This window comes from Vipera ursinii, assembly GCF_947247035.1.
Source record: "Vipera ursinii genome assembly, chromosome: 2".
NCBI classification, from domain to species: domain Eukaryota; kingdom Metazoa; phylum Chordata; class Lepidosauria; order Squamata; family Viperidae; genus Vipera; species Vipera ursinii.
This window is the reverse complement of record NC_139513.1, coordinates 127386354-127404777: the sequence shown is the minus strand read 5'-3', so window position 1 is coordinate 127404777 and position 18424 is coordinate 127386354. Positions and strand designations below refer to the sequence as shown.

The 18424-nt window shown below is 39.8% G+C and overlaps 1 protein-coding gene and 1 long non-coding RNA gene across 2 annotated transcripts in view; one reads left to right on the top strand and one right to left on the bottom strand.

Moving 5' to 3' along the window:
• Window positions 1-5423: 5423 nt before the first annotated feature.
• Window positions 5424-18424, bottom strand: part of CHMP6 (charged multivesicular body protein 6) — a 13239-nt gene continuing 238 nt past the window's right edge. Inside the window, exons 2-8 of the mRNA XM_083354444.1 lie at window positions 16197-16306; window positions 15056-15143; window positions 13738-13824; window positions 13578-13643; window positions 13189-13269; window positions 11084-11138; window positions 5424-7278 (exon numbers count right to left, since the gene is read on the bottom strand). Coding sequence (XP_083210570.1) covers window positions 7226-7278; window positions 11084-11138; window positions 13189-13269; window positions 13578-13643; window positions 13738-13824; window positions 15056-15143; window positions 16197-16306 — 540 coding nt within the window. The 3' untranslated portion in view covers window positions 5424-7225. The remainder of the gene's footprint in view (window positions 7279-11083; window positions 11139-13188; window positions 13270-13577; window positions 13644-13737; window positions 13825-15055; window positions 15144-16196; window positions 16307-18424) is intronic.
• The window catches only part of LOC310635469, a 21755-nt gene continuing 21451 nt past the window's right edge, over window positions 18121-18424 (top strand). Inside the window, exon 1 of the long non-coding RNA XR_014491420.1 lies at window positions 18121-18291. This is a non-coding gene — a long non-coding RNA (uncharacterized lncRNA). The remainder of the gene's footprint in view (window positions 18292-18424) is intronic.

The window sequence follows — 18424 nt, the reverse complement described above, 5'->3', positions numbered from 1 at the left end:
TACAAAGCAGACAACTGCAGTGCATTTTGGCTCTAGCTATAAGGAAAGCATGGTCACTGCAGGTGGTGAGAAGTTTCACACTTTTCTGCTGGTATCCATGGTGATGCCAACACATGCTACTGAAATAGTCCTTGGGCGATACCGGTGCAACATGTTCCTGAGCTGTCCATAGGGCATTGTGTAGGTTTCCCAATATGAGGCTTTGCTTTATCTTTTGACAAAATCAGCTAGACCCGATTTGTACTTTCTGGACCACAGAAAATAAGGAGTTTGGGGGAAGGAAACCGGTGGGCTGTGTGGAATTTCTACAGATTTTTTTTTCACATGGCCACAAGCAGAATAGCAGAGATGCACTACTATCCTATGGAAATCCTACCGGTAATGAAGAATACCCCTTATACAGCTTTTTCCAGTCAGGTACAAGTTTTAGAATTCCCAACCTGCCTGGACCTTTGCTGTAATGGCTGGAAATTTGAAAACAAACTGTGTTATAACGTTCTGCTGAGCTGCTGCCTTCCCTTGATGAGAGTTTTGAAGGATTTAAGATTCTTATTTAACTAGTAAAACTATTTAAAAATATTTCTATTGCCCAAATCTATGGCTTATATTGTTTCAAGATCCTAAAGCTACATCTTTAGTAATTGCACTCATTTCCCCCCAAATTTTTTAAATGTATTTCTAAACTGCATTTCAAGATAGTGGCCTTCCTATGGTAGCTAGCCATGTAGCACGTAAACTGAGCAACATGATGTGTATAAGCAGATTACTTGTCATGATTGCTAATATCTAGTTATGACACTTTAAGGCTTTGGAATATTACCAAAATGCAAATTGCTTACATGGTGCAGTAAACATGAATGAATACGAAGATGCTGAGCCCAATGCCAATGCTCTTAGTTATTTTTATGTTTCGGGGGAGGGGGGGAACCCTCTGGTGACCAAACTGGTGGTTGAAACCATTGTGCACAGAATACAGGAAGCTTGAGCCTCCTCCGGCTCCTTGGTGAGGTAAAAAATACAGAAAACCAGTAGATGGAAGCAAAAATTTGCAAAGCGGTACGCTGCCATCTAGTAGCCATCTGTATTTCAGCCACACAGATAAGGTTTTACCTACCTATCTACTGTACCTTACCTTAACCCCACCTTATATCATCCATGCAGTCCACAGGTTAAGGGCAGCAGAGAGATATGTGTGCGGTCCTTTCAAATGCTTCAGAGGGGTGTTGCTATCATAATTCATATAAACATACCCTCTACATATTACGGCTATAACATGGCTAAGCGTAAAATGCTACCGTTATTATGAAACTGTACTAAACATGGAGGCTTAAGTTACATTTCCACTTTTGAGGGAGGAAATCTCTTGCCAGATTTGTGTGTTTGTTTTGAACCATTATTACTAAATGTAAATGACTGTGCTGAGTCAGTCCGCAGAGCCTTCTCGTACAAGATATAAGCTCCTTATCCAAGCTTTGCATTAGGGATAATATGAAAGGAACTGTGTAGGAAGGTCTCCCATTGGGTTTGGTGAATTTAAGTTGCCAGGCAGGGAGAGTGAGAGAATGAGAGAGAGTGAGGACAGGTAGGAGGATAATGTAAAAAAAAAAGTAGTGGGAAGATGACTAGGCATTTCAAATCCTCAGAGACTCCTCACACCTGGTTGACTTGTTTATAAAACTAGTAAATACAGAACCATGCATTGCTGAATTACTCTCCAGCGATGTCTGAATTACTCTCCAGCGATGTGTTACGAGGATGGAAACAGTTGATATCACTTGCATAATTGCTTATCTGGAGCGTTCCCCCTTCCATGATGGGGGTTAGAATACTTGGGACAGCAGGATAATTAAAAACAACGGATGCCTGGGCTGTTCTACAAACCATAAGTGTGCAGCTGTGAAGCAGCTTCTGGTTAGCCCTTTCTCTTTCCAGGCCTCTCCAAATTCCAAATCATTGCCATTCTCTCTTGGAAGGACTACAAGAGTCCTTGGAAGGACTTAGAGCCATTCATTTAGTGACCATTCAAAGTTACAGCGGCACTGGGACTTACAACTGGTACCCAACTTACAACCATTGTAGTATCCCTGCAAATCATGTGATCCACATTCAGGCACTTGGCAACTGACATATATTTATGATGGTGGTGGTGGTGGTGGCGGCATCCCAGAGTCACATGATCACCATTTGTGACCTTCCCAGCCAGCTTCCCACAAGCAAAGCCAATGGGGGAAGCCAGATAAGGAGCATGTGATCCCTTAACTGCCGTGAGTTGCTTAACAATCACGACACGAAAAGATCATGAAATTGGGCATGACTTACTTCAGGGGTCCCCAACCGGTGGGCAGCGGGACAGGCTGGCCAGTGTGTGCATGTGTGCACACACACACACCCCACTCGTGCTAGTGCCACAGCATGCAAAAACAGGATGCTGCAGTGTGAGGCGCAAGAACAGAATGCTACACCTTGAGGTGCAAAAACGGGACACCGCTACGCCACACGGCATGAAAATGGGCCGCCCCACCTCGGGGCACAAAAGCAGGCACCGCTGCGCTGTGGTGCGCGTAAACAAGGTGCTGTGCCGCTCAAGAAAGGCTAGTGCTAGTATCATGCCATTGATTTTACTTGTCAGTAGGCTGCAGAAGGTGATCATACATGACCGGACCGGACATTGCAACCCTCATAAATATGAATCGGTTGCCAAATATCTGAATTTTGATCTCATGACCATGGGGATGCTGCAATAGTCGTTAAGTGTGAAAAATGGTTATAAGTCACTTTTTCAGTGCCGTTGTAGGTTTGAATGTTCACTAAGTGAGCTGGGGACTACCTGAACAACCATTGTAAATGCAAGCAGCCAAATGCCCACGTTGTGATCCCATGAGCAAGGGGGGTGTTATGACAGTCGTTAACTTTGAGGATAGATCTTAATTCACTTTTCCGAGACTGTCGTAACTATGAACTGATGTTACGTGAAAAAGCTGTATATTGCCTGCATGTCAAAAGTATGAAAACATAACCAAGTTTTTAAAAAGTCAATTCCATTCCTATTACTGAGAAAACTGTCAGATGAGGAATTGCTCCTCATGTCTCTGATAGTCACAAAAGGCTCCCTGCCTTGTTTAACATTTCAGTAAAGCTCTTGAGATCAACCAAAATGTCAACTTTCCAATACCATCCGCATTTAGATTCCAGAAGAATACAGTAGTGGCTTATGTGGAAGCAGGCAAAAGTTAATATAGCACCATGAAACTGTGAGACATTATATGGAAACATCCTTGGGATAAACTACTGATCTATAAACAGCATTAACCCATCTCTTAAATTCTGCCCATTCTTCTTTAAAAGATTGCATTTCCTGCAATGTGCTTTTGATTATCATTGTCAACCTTCAAGATATAAATAGCCTTAGTCCCGATACCCACTTCTGGATTGGAGCAGCATGTAAGTCCCAGTAAAATAAATAACTCTGAGATGTGTTTTACTTCCGCTTTCATAAACATCAATCACCTTGACTACTTGAGAGAAGATTCCTATCCATTAAGATCATCATCATCCAAGGGATTTGACAATACTTTTTCAGAAAAGACACTCTGTTCTATTATTAGGAGGGACATGCCCTGATTGAGATAGGCTTGCCAACTTTTGTAATTTTTCCTCCGGTTTCTATCATACCGGATAGGATTTTAAGAGTTAAGGACTTGTTAATATTTGATTGTAATCAGCTTTGACAATGGATAATAAAAAAAAACCCCTATCAATATTTTGTTCTTGTCGGATTGACTGGAAAACACAGCCGACACCTGACATATACATTCTCTTACCAATCATTTCACAGCACTGAAGAATTTAAGTCCAGGGCGATGAAGGTAGTGAGAAGAGAGTAAAAAATATAGAGAAGAATGTCTAAGATACAGAGCTGGGCAAAAGTTCAGCCAGACTTCTTCCAGGATCTCTGAGAAAGAACCTGCCTATGGGGACAGACAGGGAACTGGAGGCTAGTACGCCCTCAGGCCCCTGTGGTTGTTACGTCAGGGCAGGAATGCTGTGTTTGCAGATTATGGCATGTCACTAAAAAGATCAAGTTACCATGTAGTTCAGATTTTGCATTAGTTGTGAAGTAACATAGTCCCAGCTACCTTTCGCTGAAGGCTGGAGCTTCTCTGGGAAAAGAAACGATCGAACAAGCATTTGTGATAAAAACCTAAATCTTCTTCAGGCCATCAGAATACAGATTTTTAGAATTCATTAGAACCTTATCTATAGAGCTGGGGCAGGAAACCTTTTGGTTTTGCTAAACTGGTCACTGTTAAATCAATTCCTCTGTTCCTACTCCCAGGATTACACTGAGTTGGCATAGAAACCACATCAGGGCTAGACAGCTACAGCAGTTCCGTAAGTAGATACCTTCCCCCTCCCCTCAAAAAACAAAACACAACAACACCCAACAACACCCCCCCCCCAGGTAAATAGGAATAGTGCCACTAAAGAAAGACCTGTGTGAGTTTTGAGGAAGGGAAGGAAGGAGTCTGAAAGTTACCTGGAGTTTAAAAGGCAGCAAAGTCCTTGAGGACAAGGACAAGGCAAGGTACCGTCTAGATAAGGACCAAGTTGAGGGCTATGTCTATTGCACAACCTTCTGCTACAGTTTGAACTCCTTCAAGGGGGAAACTCCTTTAACTTTCTTTTTTTGGGGGGGGGGGGCTGCCCATCACTGGGGAAGACTAAACCAGAACACAAATCCTTGGCACTGGAGTTAGTCTGAATCCACGAAACTATAGCACAATGCATACAAGCAGCTCCTTAGGGACACATCCTGCCCTTCCCCACTGAAAGACACAGGTTGAACTCATATTTCAATCAGAGATGTAAATTTGTTGACCCTAGATTCCTGTATAAGCCACCATGCACTAAGCTATAAACCATGGTTTCTAAACCCCAGCACCTGGGTTCACACCTAAGCTTTGTGAAAAATATATCGTAGCCTATCATTCTATCTGAAACAGGCCTGATAGACTGGCACAGTCTTTTGTAGGCCCTGCTTTGCATTCCGGACTTGACCTCTAAAGAAAGCTATTAAATCAAGATATTTATGTTGGCTGCCCCTATTTAATATACCACAGAGCAGCAAAGCTCTGGGGTATGTTAACATCTCTATCCCTGACATACATACCTAGAACGTAGAGCGCCATTCATTCATTTCTTCTGCATAAATACTTCAAATCTCTCTTCACCTTTTAGGTCAGTTTCCTGTTGTAAGAAAAAACACTAGGAACTCATGGCATCATCAATGTTTCAGGTACCAAGAAAGACAGTATTGAGTTTGGCTCTTAACCAAGGTACGCAACAAGACATTAGAGGATGAAGGTATTAAAAACTTGTCGCTATCTACCCTGCTTCTACCTTCCCTGTTTTAAGGGGCTCCCCAAAAGGAAGTTAGCCAAATTATGGCCATGTACAGCAAATGGAGAAGACAGAACTTTCCTGGAGGCTGAACAACACTTTTAATTCCACCTGAGTCATCGAGACGAGTATGGATCAGGAAATCACAAAGCGATTTAGCTAAGTCCAAGCCTGTTCTCTAAGGCTACTTGGCACACAGTAGTGTTTCCTCTTCGTGGGCTTTGCAGATTTGGTTTTCCTTAGTTCTTCTCGTTTCTGTTCTTACTGGCAAGCAAAAAGCAGAAGCATTCTCCCATCTATTTCCCCAGGCACTGAGCTGTATTGTAAACTGGGGTGGGGTGTCTAATAAAGCCCTTTACGAAACCCCATCTGTACGATACCCAGGACACCACTGGAGCAGGATCTTGCATTTCTTCAGGTACTCCCTTGCCATTTGCTTGAAGAAATAAAAAATCAATGCAACCCTCCTGGAGCAATTCAGAGGTTAAGACACACAACTCAAATGTTCCTTCGCAGTCGCAGTTATGAAGAGCTTAGGGTAAGACTGCCCTCTGGTGAACAATGCAAATACAGCCGTATCTTGTCCAACCTGGCAACAAGCAAAACAACCGTCTGGTAGTCCCCTTCATTGTTTTAACTACCAGCCCAAGGTAAATTGAATACTTTCAAAATCAGTACAACATGATGGGGTATTATTGATATATGAACTGTCCACTCAAGGGAAGTCTATTCAGTTCACAGCCCAGCCTACAAGTGCTAACTATAGTGCTAACAATTTCCTACATTCAGGAAATTGAAGGGACATTCAGGTATTCTGTGAGAGGAGAACCATGTGGGTGGCATTGTCTTACTCTGCTCTTAAGCCCACCTAGTAACTCAAGAATGAAGGTGACCAAGCGGCTCTGTCATTAAAAACAAAAAGTACATTTTCTAAGTCTGCCTGCCCGCCCAGATCTATGAAGCTGAGGAGGGCAGGAGCCATCACAAAGCACTCCGCTACGACTGAACTCATTTGTTTTTGAGAAGACCTCAGAAGCCGAACTCGTGCTCAGCCTCTTCATGCTGTGGGACTCTGGAGGAAAAGGAAAAAGCAGACGGCCTGGGAAGCATGTGAAGCACAAACCCTTAGCAAGCCATTTAGACTTCTCCCCCGGCAGGAAACAAGACTTCTTTCTTCTAATGAATGAGCCCATCAGCCTTGCATTACTCCCCAGTGCCCAGGCTTATGAGCGCATTAACCTCAAGAGCATACTGAACATGGAATCAACTTCTCGAATCTCCACTAGCAGCTAACAGAAGAAGCTGGAACTACTAAGGGAAGAGATGCTCCCGTCTTGGCACATAACCCACAGATTTAACAAAGTTCGGAGACTCCATCCTTGCAAAAGGAAAACAGCCTTTCAGAAAAGCCAGTGTGAAATGAGTCAAGAGGAAGGCCAAGAAGTTCCACGTTAAGTTCTTTTCTCTGGATAGCCGAGCAGTGGCAACATGCTCCGACGTGTGCCAGGAACTGAGAGAGAGAGCGAGAGACAGCGAGGCTCTGCTGGCATCTGAGGCAGGGTCTGTAGCTGAAATCTGGTTGCAGAAAGCATTTGGCTTGGAAGGTTTAAGAGTCACCTTTTAATCCCATTTAAGATACAAAAAAAGAGGAGTGTGCACGCTACAAAATAACCTTGATATGGGAACATTAACCAGTTACAGCTTCCATTCTGTGCAGAAAACCCTGCTCCAGTATGGCTGGGTAATGCCAGCAGGGAGGCCTCCTATGCCCCAGGCATGCTGGGATTCCGAGATTCAGTGCAGGGATACCCCGCAGGTAGTGGAGTTAAGATGCAGCAATCAATTCTGGCTTTGGTTTGACTCTGACAGGCGATTTTTCTGTGGAGAAGGAAAAACACACACAAAGAGGAAGGAGTTATTGGCTTTGAATGGTTTTAGAGCCAGCAAATCCTAAGCAGCGGTTTTTATGCAGTCCTCTCGCTGACCTGCACCCGGAACAACTTTTGCAGGAACTCAGACATAGAGTCTTTTTGCCTCCTGCTTCTACAAACGCTCCCTCCAATGTGAATGGTGAATTCCTCTCTGTTCTTCCAGAATGATCCGATGTGTGTGTTTGCGCCATTACATTCTTCGGGAGCTGCATTAACACCAGTATTTTCAAGGCCAACTTGCTCAAATACAAACCTCCCCATTCCCTGCCCCGATCTTTCTGGAGAAGCTGTGCTTAATTATGAGTGCACTCTTCAATTCTGGCCACAGCAGATAAATCATATTCTCCCAGTGGGCACCTAATGCCTTTGAAAAGAGAGCTACTGTGACAAGGCAGAGACCCTCACAGAAGAACATGCCAATCAACTGGGCTATATTGTGCTATTAATCATACTACGAATGCAGAATGTAAATGGCTGCAGCACAAGCAGAGCAGTGTTGTGGTTGTTCTGAAAAGCTTATTCTTCTGTCCAGTTTCGCTGAAAGCCTTCTTCTGATTCTGAGCTATCCTCCCAGGTCTAGCCCGTTTAAGGGAAGGATTAGGCAAACCATGGAAAGGTTTAAATAATAAACTCTGTAAATAAAAGCCAGATCTTGCTGCTTGCTAGAAGGGCTATATATTCACATGTGATATTCTACAGTTGGGTGTCTCTTAAATATCTGTTATTTAACATATTTATGTACGGCATGCTCTCAGCAGAGCCAGCCTATGATACATTCCACAAATAAGTACTGAAGACAAAATATACAAAATATTATAACATTTTGTAAAATCCTAAAAAAAAATAATCACAGTTTCCCACCCCCCATAACAAAACAATCTGAAATCAACATTAAAGACAACAAGTCAAAAGGCACTCTCTGGGGAAAGATGAAAGTGCAAAAATAGATTCTAGTTCCCTCCATTGTCCTCATCCTCTCCAAAAATGCCAGAAATGAGCCGCAAAACCATCAGGCAAAGGGAGCTTCATAGCACTGGAGCCATCAGCAACATCACAGATTCCAAATAAATCTCTTCCCAGAGTAGCAAGTACAAAGGGTCTTTTTTTATCTGAAGAAGGCAACTCAGAGCTTACAACATAGAGGATGGTGGGATTCAAGCCTTTCAGAAATCGACTATCAAGCACCTTGAATCCGATTCAAAAATTGGTTGGCGGGCAGCTTAACCGGAATGTGTCACACGCTCTTGTTAAGATATATCTGACAGAGATACGGCCACTGCAATTTGAATCTGACAACATTTCCAGCTCGCCTCCTCAGCACCTTCACACCGAGCATGTTGTAATGGTCCATTTGATAAGTAAGCAAAGCAAAAATAATACCATCTCTTCAGAAAAGGTTTGAAATAGTAAATCATATACAGGTTAGAAAAATGCTCTAGGCCACTTCATTGATCTGTGCATTCAAGGATGGCCCAAGGTCCAAGAGCCTGTCCAGCAAATGGTAGATTTACTCCTTCAGGAGGAAAAAAAAAACATTGATTGAGGGAGAGTCCCTCCCAATCACCAACCACTAAGCCTTCTGACTTGTCCAGATTCAGTTGTAATCTACTGCATTTACGCAGACTACAATCTGGTCCAAGCAAAACCAATTCTAAATACGTGTGCTTTCAATCTATTTTTGAGAGCACCAGGTTCTGGGCATGATAGTTACAATGAACTTGCTAAAAAACCTGAAAACTGGTTTGAGAGTGTGCATGTGATAGTTGACCTCTTCTACTATAGATTCAGTTTGCAAGAGATGCTTCAGAACATGCAGGAGTGCAAATATAGCATCTGTTTATGACTCATTTAAGCAGCTGTGTTGTTTTCCAGGATCATACAATGGCAACTAGAGCAGAGAAGCCTTCCCCTGTTGCTACATGATCCTGAAATAAGAGCCTTGGTGGAGCAGTGGGCTAATGCCTCCTTAAGTAACACCAGCTGCCTGCAATTAGTGCAGGTTCGAGTCCCACCAGGCTCAAGGTTGACTCAGCCTTCCATCCTTCCAAGGTAGGTAAAATGAGGACCCAGATTGTTGGGGGCAATTAAGCTGACTTTGTAATAATGCCGCTGGGGGTTTGTGTGAAAGCCCTAACAAGCAGGCATATACATAGAATGAAGGCTACTGCTAAGCTTGTAAGCCGCCCTGAGTCTTTGGAGAAGGGCGGGATATAAATGGAATTAAAATAAAATAAAATAAAAATCAGATGTGGCTGCTTTAATGAGTCATAGATTAATACTACATTTGCACTGCAAATAAAATCCGAGACAGCATAAAGGCCCTACTTTTCTGTTCTCATCCTTTTTGCACAACTCTTGCTTCCAACTTTCATTCTCTACAAATTTATTACAGCACCACTCGTTTTACATTTCGGTGTTTGCTTTCAGTAAAAAAAGACAAGCAAGTTGAACAAAAAACAGGAGCCAGATGTTCAAGACACAGGTTAGAAGTAACTTTATTTTTTTAATTGGAAATTCTAGTTTTTAGACTCTTGTAGCAATTCAAAATTAGGGAAGAGATAGGAAAACAGTTAACAGTTTCTAGATAAATAATTACTTTTAAAAGTTTATGCTCTATGCTTGAAAAGGGAGAAGCACTTGAGCAGGGGTCTTCAAACTTGACCCTTTTATGACTTGTGGACTTCAACTCCTGGCTTAGGAATTCTGGGAGTTGAAGTCCACAAGTCATAAAAGGGCCAGGTTTGAAGACCCCTGCACTTGAGTATAATGTAGTGAAAAATAACCAGTTATGATGTCTATTCCCCAATATAGTATAAAGATTAAAGTGCAGGGCTGAGATGAGACATGAAGCTCACAAGGTGACTATGGGCTGTGGTGACACTCTCATATTTAGAAGGGTTGCTAGCAGGATAAGATCAATAGATGTCCATGCTGCTCCTTTGAATTTCCAGAGGAAATATGGAATGTAACAATAAAATAGGTAAGAGTCTTATCCAATTTTGCAGTGACTGCTCGGCTATCCAGGCTTTCAATACGCTGTCTTTGTTGATTAGGTAAAATTTAATAACAGGACATCTAACTAAAACTGGAATGACAAACTTTTTAACTGACCATGTTATTCTTAGAAATCTATTAGTTTAAATATGTTGTATTAAATGTTATGGGAAATAGAGAAGGATGTTTTGATAATGTAACCTGAACTATGTACTAAAAACTCTGTTATTGAATTTTTGATTACCCAGTCACCATGATGCTTTCTAAATATAGTTGTTAAATTGGAAAACCAATAAAACTTGTTTTTTTTAAAAAAAATAATAATAGGTAATAGCTACAGCTAGTGCAAAAAAGTAGTTCAGAGGCTGAGATTCCAAAGAGTAAAGGCCCAGGACCAAATTAAATCTAATATAAATGGAAAACTCACTCATTTTTCAGCCTTCCCCTTTGTCAATACTGGGCTAATACACCATACCTACTTTCAAGGTAATTTACAAACAACTGCCAGCAAGCAATACAAACGTAAGACTACAAACTCTGAAGCTCTGCACCGATTATAATAACTAGCTGGGGCCTGAACACAGAATGAAGTTTGATACAAGCTATTATAAATGGCCCTAGAGCTGTTTGTGAGCGTTCTGTAGATTTCATGCCTGTCTTGAATGAAGTATTTATTAGCCATAGCCAAGATCAAGAGCCCTTTTGCGCACAATGGCAATATCAAAAGGAAAGGATAAACTCCGAACAGATAATACTACCTGAAATCCTTTCTGGGAGAGGCTCTGAGGGAACCTCTGGAAGATCAATCTGTTCCTGGAAGGGAAAAAAAAAGGGGGGGTTCCTGTGAAACACATATCCCACAGACAGGAAACAACTTTATATTACTGTAGAACTTTTAAATGCACAGGAAATAACTATGTTACCATCTGTCTGCCACTTCTAAGGCTTTGAGCCTGTATCATTTATACAATGCTTCTAGCACTTTGATGAGTAATTCTGATTAATTTGGTCAGGTGAAGCTATGGATTTTTCAGTGAATAAAGCTCAATTCACGAGGACTGCATGGGGATGGACATGTATTTTTCTTGACAACAATACAGCAATGGTTAGCCACTGTCTTTTTTCACACCAAGTTCATAGTTCTTGGACTTCCTGGTCAATACTATTCATTTTTTTTCTAGATTTCTCACAGCTGGTTGGTTGTTGATTACAATGCCATGAAGTGTGGGACAAGCAGAGACATTTTAGGAAATGCTGTGGATTGCTCCAATCAGATACATAGCCATCATTTTCTCTCAAGTAACAATGTAAGGTCTCTGAGATACTAACCCTTCCTTTATCCCTGAAACTGCTGGCAGACACCATAGAAGAGCTACAGGAACTTCCTAACTTGTAAGAAGGAATAACCAGAAGATTACTAAGGCACTATTTGTTTCTTTCTTTCTTACTCACAGTAAGAAGAAAGGATATAAAGTGAACTCTGGTTTGAATTTTCTGCAAATCACTTATTTCTCTTCTAGTGTGGGCCTGGTAAATACAGAGACATGAAGCCATTTTAAAAGATATGAAGTCGTGTCAAGGATTACCCAAAGAATAAAATAAGAGTATTAAATATAGTAATACCACAAGATTATCTACTTGAATTTTCTTGAACTAAGTTCTATCAGCAGCCAGTAAAAATACTTATAGTTCTGGGTTAAAAGTTCATTATTTATGGTAATAAAGACTGATCGAAATATGTTATCAGCTTTAAAGACTGCATTATTTTGCTTTTACTATGGCAAACTTCTTCTTTGGTCAGTTAAAACATGTAAAGAGGAATCAGAATTGAAAAAGCACCTAATCTTAAGAGGGACCACACTTTTTCTAGGTCTTACTTTTGAACTTTGAATTGCTTTTGAATGTATGAAAATAATTACAATCCCCAACATCTTCCCTAATTTTTCCCCAATATTGTCCCAGTTCATCTTAATATATAATTCCATAATTATTATCCTAACAAGTAGGATTTTCTACCCTGAATTTTATTTACTGGAGTGAGATATTTATTGGCCTCCTTTCTGCACAAGATCATAATAAGTTATTATTTTTGTTAACATTAGCTCTTTCCCATCTATTTCTAACATGAATACAAAATGCAATATACTGGCATACTCATATGAATGCATACCTATTGAGGAAATAAAGCTTAATTATCCCAGAGTGAAGGACCAATTTTCTAAGAAGGGAATTGTGTGGCTGGAAGAGTGGTCCAAATTTTTGGGAAAATCTATGAATAAAAGGAAAATACCTATCCTTCTATTTAAAGTGTACCTTGAAGGATTAAGATGAATCCTTTGAAGATTCAGAAGGTTAATACAAAAGATATACAGGTAGTCCTTGACTTATAACAGTTCATTTGGTGATCATTCTAAGCTACAGCAGCACTGAAAAAAATGACTTATGACCATTTTTCACACTTATGACTGTTGCAGCATCCCCATGGATCTGTGATCAAAATTCAGATGCTTGACAACTGACTCATATTTATGACAGTCGCAGTATCTCGGGGTCATGTGATCACCTTTTGTGATCTTCTGAGAAGCAAAGTCAATGGGGAAGCCAGATTCGCTTAAACAGCCGTGGTTCTAACTTAACAACTGCAGTGATTCACTCAACAACTGTGGCAAGCAAGGTTGTAACACAGGGCAAAATTTTCTTAACTGTCTCGTTTAGCAACAGGAATTTTGGGCTCAATTGTGACCCTAAGTCAAGGACTATCTGTAATCTGAATATTTTGGAAGAAAATGCTGCTTCCTCATCAAAGACACCATTTCAAAATAAACTCCTGAACTAATTCCCCAATTTGGCAATTGGTGCTTACCTGAGTGATGGCCTCTAATTCAGCTAAAATAGCATCTTCATCCTCTGTAGTGAGCCTTCCGGACAAAATCTCATCTATTTGCTGCAAAGAAAAAGGCAGATGAACACCATGCTGTTAACAACAGATCTCCAAGATTGCAGTTCCCTCTCTGACATAAACAACAACAACAACAACGAACAATTGTTAGCTATTCGTTTCAATCTCAGCTTCAATACTCGGGATGAATTCAATACTGTACACGCTTCCAGGTTAATATGGCATGGTACTTTATGCTAGATGTAAACAAGTACCTTAACAATCCAAGGGAGTGAAATGGTGGAATGCAAGTAATAAAAAGAGTGTGCCTTTGCACCAAGCGCTACAGAATGGACCACGCAAGCCATACATACCCTCTGGTACTCTACAGCCTCCTGGGTTTCATCCATGATTCTTTCCACCTCTTCTATTGACATAACCTGTAAGAGAACCCCACAATTTTACATAAACAAGATGACTGTCGGTGGGTTGCAATTTAAGAGAGGGCAGGCAGGTAGCTCCAGTCATACTTACTTGGTGCATTCTATTTAAACATTCATTGCCGATTTTGAGGCCCTCAATCACTTTCATCTCAATCTGTGTGAATTCAATATCGTGTACCTGTAGGAGAGAAGACAAGGATCACAGAATGCCATGTTCTATCCATACGTTTTAAGGAAAGCAACCTGAAGATGTTTGAAGAGTTCTAGCGAACAGAAGGCAGCCTGTGGCAGCCAGTTTCACTGGTTGACAGTTTGTACACTTGGATGGTCTACAGCAAGAATGGGCAATTAGTTTTCCCAATGTGCCACATCAGGAACTGGGATTGTCGTGGAGCGCCAAACCAATAGGGCTATGAAGGTGTGTAGCCATGTAAGCATGGACATACTTAAATTTAAAAAAAAAACCCAAAACCCTGTGGGCCAGACAGTGACAGCCAAAGCACTGGATGTGTAAAATGCCCACATCTGGTCTACGGGGTCCATGGACAGTACAGCACCAAGCAAAATAAGTAGCATTTCCTTAGTAAATGAGAATCTTGCTACGACAGCAATAAAAGCAGGAGAAATCTACGGTAAGTTATATAATTTCTCTGTATGAATCCGTGTCTACTGAATTACTAGGATTACAAGTTGTTCAGATTAATTTCTGATGCCTCTCTCTCTCCTCTTTTCTTGCAAAAAGGCACACAAACACATGAACGTATATTAGTATCAACCTTCCTTAAAATGCAAGGACATTACTGTTGTGACAAGTTTGATAAGAGGGCTGGATGAGCAACAAAAAAAGATGGAACGAGGGACAGTTCAGTCAACATTATGTGACCATTAAAGCAACTAATGCTGTTCAAAGCTATCATTCTATTCTCAAGAAAAGCAATATATACTTGTGCCCAGAGCAGGGGTGCCATGTATACTTGCACATAAGTTGAAAAATTTAGGTATCAAAATACACATCCAAAATTGTGTTTGGCTTACACCTGTGAACCACAGCTCAGATTTTTTAAAGATATCACGGCCCAACTGCACAAACAGCAGTCAAATGCTTAGGAGTACCTTGGTTAAAAATTTGCTTAAAAATTCAAGGGTTGGCTTATCTGAAGGTGACCTATTTTTCACAGTGTTTCAACTAAATTTTGAGGGTCAGCTTATCTGTGAGCATATATAGGACTCCTAAAAGACGTTTAAACCACAGCATTCCCCCATAAGAGCCAATGTGAATCCTGAGGTAAAGAAATCCTCTTATATTAAAAGTAAATTAAACTAAACTCAGAACCTTACATGTAAGCCACACTTCAGAAATCCTGAAAATCAAGTGACCAGATGCAATTCAGAAACCCAATCCCACATACCATGCGTTCTAAATTGCTAATTTGGTTTTCAGTTTTGTCTAACAATTGCTCTTCATAACGCTTCTTCTTTAGCAGAAGCTTGGCTTTCCTAGAAGGAGGGGGAAAAAAGGAGTGGATGAAAAAGCAAATCTAGAAAAAATATTATACCAAGCCATTTTTGTCCGAGCTCAATAGAAAAAAAATCTTTTATTTCAGGATTTGATAACTTAACAAGTTAACTAAAAATCTCTTGAAAAAAACATAACAGGTCAGTTACAGAACTAGTCCGAATTACTGCCTCTTGTCAAGCAAGTCTTATTTTTCATCATTATAGCCAACAAAACTGATATATTTATTCCCTTTAAAATATATTCATTCCCTTTAAAATATATTTATTCCCTTTAAAATATATTTAACCCTTTAAAATGTTTTAAAAGCATGCAGCCATTCTGTCAACGCACTATAGTGATTAAATTGCACTGGCTGCCAAGCTGTTTCCAGGTATTATTTCTTTTAATTATTTACATTTACTATAAAAAAATAAAAAATTAGAAAGATAAAACCTCAGAAAATAGCAGAAAAACACAATAGCTGCAATCACTCCCCCAACACCCAATCCTGAAATAGCCAAATGATTACAAACAGCAAAACTATTATACAATACAATCTCTCCTAAAAATAAAGTTTTTCATTAACTTTTGGAACTGAAGGGCATCTACTGAAAAGGCTACAACCAAAGAGATTGTTGGGACACGCCAAACAAGAGTCTCCACTATACACAGCAGATAACTAGAAAGCATAGGAGAGCATCTTTCAGCTGAAACACCGGTGAGAATCATTTGGCTAAAGCTGTATTGAAATATAGTACTACATGTAATATAGAGAAAGCCAGTTTAATCTAGTGTTTAAGGCATCAGGCTAGAAGCAGGGCACCGTGAGTTCAAGTCCTGCCTTAGCCATGAAAGCTGGCTGGGTGCCTTTGGGCTAATCACTCTCCCTCCCAACCCACCTCACAGGATTGTTACTGTGGGGAAAATAGGAGGAGGAAAGTATATTTGAATATGTTTGCCACCTTAAATTATTTGTAAAAGTAATAAAGGTGGGATACAAGTAAATGTAAATACATAACGGTAAGCTCAAACTCTATCCAGGAGTGACTTACTCTTTCTTGCCATCTTTGAGTAATTGACGAGCCACAATCCTCTCCCGGTCCAGCTGTAGAGAAATCTTTTTCTGATATTGCTTTAATTTGTCTCGTTGCTGTTTTAGTTGCTGGAGAAGAAAACAAACAGATCATTAGAAAAAAATATTTTCTTCCTTAAGTAGATATACTTGTGAACCCAGCAATCTTGATTTCCAACCTACTGTGCTGAAAAATACTGGAAAGTTAAAACTGGATTTGAAAATTAAGCTATGCAAAATTAAAGTCAAGGCATTGCTACTGGTTCATTGTTATAAATGATATATTAAAAATACTAAGAAAATAATGGTGAGAGTTATTGCCATCCCCTGGCATTCACACACTTCTGAATTTAAAGTCATAAGGGTGCCTTATTGGAAACAGTAAGTTGAAATATCATTCAGAACAATTCTTTATGTTACTATTCATTCACTAATAAAAAATTTGATCCTCCAGATACTGTTAGACTACAGTTCCTTTCATATATAGCAACTGACTGGAATTCAGAAGGTAACAGGTTCCCTCTTCTGGCTAATAAGATTTTTTTTATTAAAAAAAGTATTTAATTTTATTCCAAAATTTCTTTCCATTCTGTATACAGTTGTAATATCTTCAGTTAAGTTACGCCCAACAATAGTGTTCTACTTAAATTCTAATGTAATAAATACAAATAAATGGCAATTTTAATATGGAAATATGGAAGAACCAAAAGTGAAAGTGGCTCCCAATTTCTCTGTTGACAGATGCAACAGTTAGTAAATCTGCACTGAAAGCTATTGATATATATATATATATATATATATATATATATATATATATATATATATATATATATATATATATATACATATATATATATACATACATACATACACTCCTCATAAAGTAATGAGGGAATGTGTTATGACACATTCTGATAATGTAATCCACTGTAAGGCACTTAAGATTTTCTTGTTAAATGAAGAACTGTGATTCATGGCACAGCATATGCATTAAGTGTAAAAATGTTCCAGGTCCAATCCCTGGTTCTTTCAGGTAGGATGGGAAAATATTTCTGCTGAAAACTTTCACTAAGTGACAACAGTCTCACTGTAAGAAACAATACAAAGCTATATAAATGCATTGGCTTGGGATGATATGAATTCAATTTCCTACATATGTTTAGTGGACATTAAGTAACTATATGAAAAGATTCCAGATTAAGAAATTGGAATATAATAGGTCAAATAAAGACCAGTTAGTTGTTTGAGATTTCCCTTAACAAAAATGTGAGAAAAAATCCATTATCTCCTATCCAATGATCTGCGTTTTACTTTATGCATTTCTACAACTTGTAGATTTTCTCCATTCTACACATTGTCCTTTTTTCAAAATATTCTTCACTTTCTGACAGTTAAGCTGATTTCCAACTTATCTCATGTTATTGAAATAGTAGTATTTTATGCTTTTTAACATTCAAGACATTCAGGAAAAACTCTATAACATATCCAATGTATGACAAATTCCAACTTGAAAAGGACTCCGCAACCTCAGGATATTTTTAAGATCATCTAAAAGGCTGTCATAGCTTTTCAGTGTAGGATTTGAGTCAAAACACTTGGGTTTAAGCAAGACTTCAAACCAAGATTCCCAAATCCGGACAGCATATAATGTCAGGGGAACTTCCACCCGCCTATCAGCCATTGGCTCTTATGGCCGTGTTCCCACCAAGTGTCTAGGGCCAAAAGTGGCTTATGCAATCACATTCAGCTTGTTAGTCCATACTATTTTACACAAACACACACTATTATTTTATACAACAAACTATTGGCTGACGCGTTCTGCCTTATTGCACTGACACACCAAAGAAAGAAAAAGAACAAAGGAGAATATTTGTAACTCACACTGAAATGAAGGGTCCTTGGTGCTGTCTGGAGCTTGGTTGTTTCCTTGCAGACGTTTCATTACCCAAACTAGGAAGCTTCATCGATGCTAGATGATGATGATGATGATGATACCTAGTTTGGATAATGAAACGTCTGCAAGGCAGCAACCAAGCTCAGACAGCACCAAGGACCCCTCAAAAGGAAAAAAAAAGGTATCTTGTGTGCATTACACACACACACGCACAGAGACTTTTTTAAAAGGGGAGGGGAGGGGGAAAAAAAGTGGAAAAGGACGGCGAGGAAGTCCGTGGAAGAAGTCGCCGCCTCCGTAAAGGAGAACAAAAG